At 40.4% G+C, this 8,822-nt stretch overlaps 1 protein-coding gene across 1 annotated transcript; it reads left to right on the top strand.

The window, feature by feature from the left end:
* The first annotated feature begins 558 nt into the window (after nt 1–558).
* Nucleotides 559–8,414, top strand: LOC119793780 (sodium channel subunit beta-2-like). The gene is made up of 3 exons (XM_038301045.1): nt 559–619; nt 7,688–8,053; nt 8,248–8,414. The coding sequence occupies exons 1-3, from the start codon at nt 559–561 to the stop codon at nt 8,412–8,414; spliced, it is 594 nt and encodes a 197-aa protein (XP_038156973.1).
* Nucleotides 8,415–8,822: the final 408 nt, after the last annotated feature.

Genomic DNA, 8,822 nt, shown 5'->3' with positions numbered 1-8,822 from the left:
TCAAAAAGAAGATACTGGTCTGTGTGAGTAGGTTTCCTATACACTTCAATGTTTAGGCTTCCGTCTCCTTCCATGCTCACCAAGCAGTCCAGAAAGGGTAGTTTGTTGTCCTTGGCATCCTCTCTGGTGAATTTGATGTTACGGTCAACAGAGTTGATGTGTTTGGTGAAAGCTTCCACTTCCTCTAGCTGGATACTTACTTACTTACTTAAATTAATTTAAGCATTAAAGATAAGTAGTTCTAGCAGAACTGTAAAGGCAGTTGTTACTTTGATTGTATAGTGTTTATTATTAAAAATGTATTCACAGCTAATACAAACTATTAAATATATAAAGCTTCACATTGTTTTCACTTTTTAAAACCTTGTATTTTTGATGATTTAGAGAGCTTCACGTCTAACAGACACGCCCCATTCTGTCTTCCTCATTTGGGTGTGGTGTTGCAACCAGACTACGCAGCAGTGGAAAAACAGACAGGAAACTGAGTCTCGACGTCGCCCTGTAAACATCGAGCAGAAGAAGCTCTATTTCTCTTGACATTTCGTGAATATCTAAGCCATGGATCGTGTTTCTGTGTTCATCGTGGGTCTGTGCCTGGCTGGCATGGTATCTGGAGAAGGTGAGTGTCTAAATGTTTACATAGTCTTTGTGTTTTTAGCTCTCGGTTAGAGTTCATTTCCTGCTGAGAAACATGTTCATGAAGGCCTCTTGGTTTAAGTGAAATTAAAATCACTAAAACAGGCAGAAGAAAGACTCCTTGAAATTTGATTTTATTGTTTTGTAATGTGGCGTATGTGAATTAAACTTGAAAATACAAGTTATTTAACATAGTTGTTTTGTTGTTTTCGGTTAATGACCGGAAACATTGCAGAAACTCTGCAGGTTGTTGAAGTTCCTCAGGTTCTCTTGCAACATTTTCTCTTTACAGTTTTGCTCGTTGCTGACATAGGTGGGTGGAGTTAAAGCAGATTGAGCTCACTTTAGTGAACTGGGCTAAAAATGGCTTTATGCAGGCTACCGCGGTGAAGTTAGTTTTACGTTGGATATTCGACAGACATAAACCGCTTCTAGTATTGAAAAGTACCACTTAATTTTTTTGAAAATCCGTACATTTTTGTATAATTTTCAGAGTTAATTTCAAAAACCTTTAAATTTTTTGAACAACTGATATTGACACATAGAACTACAGCTTCAGATTCTACATCACCTGTACAGAACTGGAGAATAAAAGAACAAAGAAGGACAGCTATTTAGATTTTTTTTTTTATGTTAAAACACAGCAAAAAGAAAACAGAAGTGTCTTAAATCTCTTCACATTTTCACTGTGGAATAGAGATTTCATGTTTTATTCATGACCAGGGGTGATATTAGGGTAGCTCTACACTCCAGAGTTTCATTGTTTCATTGCAGCCGGATGCGTATTTGTCGTCCTTTATTAGGCACAAGGCTTCAATAGCAGATTTATTTCAATTTTTGCTGGGCTGCAGCAAAAATATCCAATCATAGAATGTAATAAAAATTAATTGACTGTCTTGTCTAACAGATGATTGGCTAACAGCTATGCTATGTCAGATATAGGCCATAAGCTAGCTCTCAGAAAATGGCTAGAAAGTGAGTTCCATTCCAGCAGCTTGGCTAATACTTTTTATTATGGTTTTTATTAAGTAAAATAGTTCAACTCCTTTGAAAAAAATGTCCACAAGCGGGCATCCTGCAGTTAGTGAGTAATCGACTTTTGAAGCTGGGTAATACATGAAAAAATGGACATTTAGCCTCTCATAGCATCTTTGACTCCAATTATCTCTAAAAGTAATAAAGCCACACACTTCAAACTTGGTAGATCTGTTGAGGGTTCTACAAATATTCAATCCCTAAAATATCGGCGGGATTGGAGCAGTGGTTCTAGAGGAAACTTATTTGGAAAATTCATGAAATTTTTTGCCTCCAATAATAGCATCTTTAACTTCAATTATCTCAATAAAGCTAAACACTTCAATTTTCACAATCGACACAAACATTCCCACATATGTCCAATATGAAAGATTAGGATTAGGATCTTCTGGCTGTGGTTCTGCTTCGCTGATCTGATGGCACGGTTTCAGTTGGCAGACGCTGTTCTCTTTATCACCAGACTTGAAAGCTGAGTTCTGTGCTTTTAGTGATTTCCGAACCTCTCCATTTATCCAGGGTGGTTGGTTGGCCCGGGTGGTGATGTTCTTTTTGATGCTGACGTCCTCAATGCATTTCTTAATGTAGGCTGACACAGTCATGGCATACTCATCAATATAGGGCTGCAACTAACGATTATTTTAAAAATCGATTAATCAGCCGATTATTTTTTCGATTAATCGATGAATCAGACAAAAAATATTTTTTATATTAACCTCTTTATTCCAAAATAAACATTTTAGACAGAACAAACAAGCACACAAGTACAGGTTGCTCATTAACTGTACTGGTGCAATATGAAAAATAAATGTTTGTGTTAAAACTATGCAAACTTACATGAGAAATGTAGCTGTACATCCACAAAATATAGGCTACTTTGTTTCATAAAGTGTAAAAAAAGACATTTTTGTTTTAAAAGCCCCTAAGGGGCTCAAACAATAGGCCCCCCCATTTCAACAAATGAGTTTTTTTTAGACTAGAAGAATTCTGCCTTTTAAGACAGGAAAGTATAGCAGTTAAAGTTGCTGCTTGAGAAAATACTGAACCATAGAGATAAAAATAACCTGTGATTCAAATTATAAATTGTATTTGGAATAAAAATGAGAGAACTAGGGGTGCTAAAAAACACATCCTCCAAAGACAGATATTTACATGGGAATGTGGCAGATAATTAATTGACATATTACTGATCTTGCTGGATTTTATTCTGCTTTACTTCCATAAATTGCAGGATCTTCTTTACTTTATCTTTGCCAGAAGATTTAAACTTTAAAAGCCTTGCCCTCATAATTTGCAAGTTAATTTATTTATAAAGAAAATATAAACGCTGCTTAAGCTAATTCAAATGAAATTAAAAGTATAATAAGTAGCCAACCTTATCACTGTCTGTAACCTACTAACACGGTAAGGAAAGCATCAGATGAGCTACCTGAGAAACTAACGTTACGTTTCCCCACTTTAAAACCAAACAAACATGGTGGTTCCGTGCCATGTTTATTTGTTTTGACAAAAGTTGGATATTACGACTTTTTTCGGTTTACAAAGCGCAGGCTATTTTAATTATTGTGATCAATTTGCGCCGTCAATCCCGGCGCTTCATTTGCAGTCTGGACGCTGAGGGTAAACATCCTGCGGCTCTGACTGCAGCGCTGAGAGGGACTCCTGCGGGAGCCGGAGAACGGGTTGGGATGGGGGAGGCGCCCCACGGCAGCAGCTGCCGCTGGAGGACAAGAGTAGGAACGATACATGCTTTCACGTAAGAGTCTCCAAAAGCCGCCAGTGACACCGTAAAAAGTTGCCAGATTTGTCGGTAGCCGCTTTTTTGAAAAATAGTCGCTAGAGGGGTCTGAAAAGTCGCTGAGTTGGCAACACTGCAACTGCGGCGCTGGCTCGCTCTGCCGTATTTTTTCTTCTTCCCCTGTTTCAGTCAAGTGGATGTGATGACGGCGGCGGCGGATGACGCATTAATCACGTGACACAACTAATAGATGATGAAATTCGTTGCCAACGCTTTTAAAAGTCAATTTTTATCGATTTTATCAATTCGTTGTTAAAGCCCTACATCAATATTTAACAAGTTGTCATATGTTGTTGCAGCCTTGAAGATGTTCCAGTCAGAGCATTCAAAACAGTCTTGGAGTGTTTCCATGGCGCCCTCAGACCACACTCTGACCTCTTTAACTGTTGGTTTAGCCCTGATCAGCTGGGGGTTATATGCAGGGATAAGTCCACATGTTGGTAAAAATGAGGGAGAACAGTCTTCAAGTTAGCCTGGTTAAAATCCCCAGCAATGATGAAAACGCCCTCTGTGTGCAGATTGGAGCTCAGAGATAGCCTGGTATAGAGTCTACATGGCCTCTTTAGTGTTAGCTGGGAGGCACATAAACAGCAGTGATGCTAACCACACTGAACTCTCTGGGCAGATAGAACGGTCTGCAGTTAACTGTCAGAAACTCCATGTCTGGAGAGCAGAAGCTGATGACTAGTCTAGCATTTTTACACCAGCTGTTGTTGATTTAAACACAGAGCCCATCACCTCAAGTCTTACCGTAGTCTACTGAGCACTTGTTATTTTCACACGGTTTTATTTCTGGTAGTAAGGAGTAGCTAGCCTAGGCTAGTGCTAGCTTAGCATCCCTATGGCTTCTCTTTCTCTGTCCCTTGACTCTTTTCCATCTCCAACTTCCAACTCTTCCTCCTTCCTCTCCTCTCTCCTGCTCTCTGTGTCAGATGTTCAGTTATTCCTCTGCCTCCTTTAGTGATAATGGGATGTGTAATAAGTGTAGTATTTTTGTAGCTTTGGAGGCGAGGGTGTCAGAGTTAGAATCCAGGCTTCAGGCTGTTGAACATCCAGGAGTTAAAGTAGGCCCCCCACGTAGCTGTCCTCCAAAAGTGCCTGAGCAGCCAGGCGATTGGGTAACTGTACGCAGAAAGCGTAGTCGTGGATCTCTGCCCACTGGTCACCACCAACCCGTTCACGTTTCTAACGATTTTCCCGACTTAGTGACACACCCACTGAGAAGCCCACTCTGGTGATTGGCAGCTCCATAGTCAGAAACGTGGCATTAGAGACACCAGGGATCAAATAGTAAAAAAAAAATAATTTTACACACCAAGGGGGGCTGAAAGAAAATCGCCATGCCAGCAGGGGTGAAGGCAATCAGGTCCTCTGGCACGCCCATGAGGGGTCCCTTTTTTTCCTGTAGTTGGCAACCCTACACCCACCCCACCCAGGGATACAACACAAAATATTTGAGTTCAGTGACTCTGCAGCTGTTTCCATTATGATGGTGGGAGTCTAAATGTGGAAGAGACACTTATAGGGGTCAGGGAGAGAAATATGTCTATAGATGTTTACAAAGTTAATAAAAAGATGAAGTGAAAGAGAGCAAGTTACAAAAGGAGGCATGAAGCTGGACTATTAGCTGTGAGTCATTGCCTTTATTTTTGTTGGCTAAATTGTTACTGATCCACATGAAGGTTCAGACCAAACCTTTCAGTGAGCCCCCATCAAATAGGAGGAGCGTGAAACTGACACACGAATGACATGAAAAACTCCACAGCAAATAGGCTGAATGGTTATCAGAATCAGAAATACTTTAATAATCCCAGAGGGAAATTACTAGTGATGCACGATATTGGGATTTTGGCCGATATCCGATATGCCGATATTTTAAAACTCATGTAGCCGATAACCGATATCGATACCGATGTTAAAGCTGGACAAAAATAAGTAGTCATTGAAAATAGCAGTTTTGTTATCCATTTCTGACACTTTGATAAATAATATACTCAAATATATTTTCATATGCTGATATCAAATAGATTTTTAAAAACGCGGTATCGATCTATTTTACTTTCAGATCTCGTGAAATTTCATCGTTCTGTTACAAACTCTCGTGATATTTAGCAAATTCTTGTGAGATTTTGTTAGTAAAATAGATCGATACCGCGTCAATATATCAACATATAAAAATATGGTAACATTTTGTGAATTTTCGGGGGATTTCGTAGCATAACGATGACATATAGCAATATTTCATTAGTAAAAGAGATTGATATGGTGTTTTTAAATGGCAATATATCAGCATATGAAGATATTGGGATATTTTAATGTATCAATATTTTTTCCCTCGTCTTTAGAAGTTTTTAAGTCTGTAAAAAAGAAGTTTTTGAGGAAGAAGAAGTAGTATTTATTTTTTTTTTTTAGACTTCAGAAACTCAGAAGCTGATCAAATATCGGGTTAAATATCGGTGGGGTGTCCGATATTCAGTTTTAAGGCCGATACCGATAGGGGGCTGATTATATCGTGCATCCCTATAAATTACTTTAATATTTAAATTACTATTGTTTCTTTAGTGCAGGTTTGTGCATTTTAAAAGGTCATTTCTAAAAATGAAATAAATGAATTGAAGATAAGATCTTTGCTACTGTTTTTTCAAAAGATTTTATTTAGGTCATCCAGAGATCAACTTTCCCCCCATTAAGGTCAGAATGGAATTAAATGATCTATTTTTTCAAGATTGAATCATTTTCATTTCAGCTAATAATGTCATCATCCAGCAGACATTAGTGCTGGACTCCTGTCTGGATATAAAGTTTTTGTTTTGCATAACATCTCCGAGGGTGGAGACACTGATGAAGCTCCATGTCTGCTTCAATGGTGGAGGATGTACATCATTTTCCCACACAAACAGCGCGTGGAAGTGGCCAGCTATGCAGTTACGGCATGCACTGCGCCGCTCTCACCTCTGCTACTAAATGGAGATGAGGTGTTGTCAAACAGCCGAACCTCTTGCTGAGTTGTTTTTCCCATGTCTGTAGGGATTCCGCTTCCTGCAGCTAAGGCTCCTCTTGTATGATTATGGGGTCCAGGGTGTAAACACTCTGCATCTGAGGTGCTGCTTCAATCACTGCAGACACTGGTTTCAGTCTGAACGCACCACTAGAGGAGGATCCAGTTGTTTCATGATGATTATTTACTGTTGGCCAATATGCTGTGTTACTAGTGTTAGTGACTATTTTAATCCTCCAGGCCAGTAGATGGCACCCTCATGCTTGCCTGCTGTAATTCCTTGTTGTTTGTCAGGTCTGCTAATGCTCTTTGACACATGAAGTCAGTTCCTTTTACTTTCTGGAATCACATTCAGCTGATTTTGTTGGTGGCGTTGGATTAGAAACATGGAACTTTAGCTGCTGGACGAGGCGCCTCATCGACCAATCAGAGAAGCTGATCTGGGAGCTGGCAGGGAGTCAGATGCAGAGCGCTATCATCACTCCTCTGAAACAGTTTATTAACGCCTAAATTAACTTCAAATGTAGAAACCTGCTGGCAAAACATGTTTGATGTTATTATCCTGCTGCCTGCAGTTTGGATTACGGACATAAAAACTGCTAACATCTACTTCCAGCCGCCGTGAACAGTAGGGGAAAACCCCCAAGAGGCCCCCGGGCCTGAGGCAGCTGCTGCTGGGGATTCCCAGTGACAGCGCAGCGCCGGTATGTGGGGGTCTGAGCGGCTCCCACAGAGAAATAATCTTTGAAGGCAGGATGGTAATCTGGATGAACTGACTGCACAGACCATGTTTTCAGGAGGACTTTCTCACTTCAACATAGATTCTAACTACTTTCTACCCGCTGATCACAGCTAATATAGCAAAGCTGCTCTCTGGCGTTGAACACAGGAGCAGCAGAAGCCTCCACTACTGGAAGCTGACTGTAAGGAGAGGCGCCTTCTGCTCACTGCTTGTTATCAGAGAACCGAGCCAGAACTGACCCGCACCGAGCCCTACTGATCAACTACTAGGTTAGCTTAGTTCGGTTGTGTCTCCTGCAGTCCGGTCAGTTTACGTGCCGCTTACACTCAACAGTTATCTTTGTTACCGTGCTCGCACCGTTCTCTGCACGGTTTCAAAAGGGTAGCGTTAAATTACATTAATTATCCAGACTGTTCAAGATCTACCAGTTCATCTCTAGCAGTTCCTCTCTGATAATCTGCTCTGTCCTTTCTCTCCTCAGATGAAATAATCCCTGCTGTGATTGGAGAAGATGTTACTCTGCCATGTGAGGCTAAGGAACGCTTTCCCTTTAAACTGGTGGAATGGAACCGACCAAACGGAGGAAACACAGAATTTATTCTTGTTTTCAAAGAAAAGAAAATAAGTAAAAGTGATACACCAGACCGCTATATGGGTAGAGTAGAGTTTAAGGACCTACAGAAAGGAAACGCGTCTCTGGTTCTGAAGAATGTGACGGCTGAAGATGAAGGAAGATATGAGTGTTATGTTGAGAAAGCATCAAACCGCAGCAAGAGATCCATTGAACCTATCAGCACCATCTACCTGGATGTTCCTCCTCCTCTCCCTGATGTTCGTCCTCCTCCAGGTGAGTCCGTCTGTCTCTGCATCAGCTCCTCCAGCAGCTTCCTGGTTCTTCCTGGTAGAAACATCTCAGATCAGATGTTTTATTAAAGACTGTTGATCAGGCTTTATAGAATCAGCTGTCTGAGAGCAGAAGATGATGTTGATCAATGATGTTCTACCTGATGGATCAGACTAACTCCTGGTTTTATTCTACAGGAAACATTGGACTGATTGTTGCGCTGGCTTTTTTTGCTCTGGTTGTTGCTGTTTTTGCTGCGTTTGTTGTGAAGAAGAAGCAGAGATCCTCTCCTCCTCCTCCTGATAAAGAAGCTGAGAAGCCTCTTCAGATCCAACCAACAGCAGCAGATCCCAGCATCCCATAATGTTCTTCTTCACCTCATGGTAACGCAGCCGTTAGGGAGAAAGCAGACCCAGCTGTCCTTATGCTAAGCCTGGATAAATGCGTTTACTGAGGAGCAGAATCCAACAGATACTATAATCTTCATATAATCTTCACCATCATTATCTTAACGCTGAGGAGAAAATCTGTGGTTTGAATTTGTTCATTCTGTTGTAAAACAGTTGAATCATTTCAAGATAATAAAAGAAATACAGAAGAACGAGGGAAAGAACAGAATTAATGAAATGGTCAATGATTGATTATATCCTGAATGAAGCTTTTATATATAGTGAAGCTTATTAATTAGTCTGCATGGTGAACCTTTGCTCTCTGCTTTCACTGCAAAGTTTCATTATAAACTTTATCTGCAGGCTGGTTCTGTTCTAGAAAG

Source organism: Cyprinodon tularosa, unplaced genomic scaffold, assembly GCF_016077235.1.
Source record: "Cyprinodon tularosa strain WSP-4 unplaced genomic scaffold, ASM1607723v1 ctg1124, whole genome shotgun sequence".
Taxonomy (NCBI): domain Eukaryota; kingdom Metazoa; phylum Chordata; class Actinopteri; order Cyprinodontiformes; family Cyprinodontidae; genus Cyprinodon; species Cyprinodon tularosa.
Note: the sequence above shows the minus strand (reverse complement) of the source record. Positions and strands in the feature narration are given on the sequence as shown.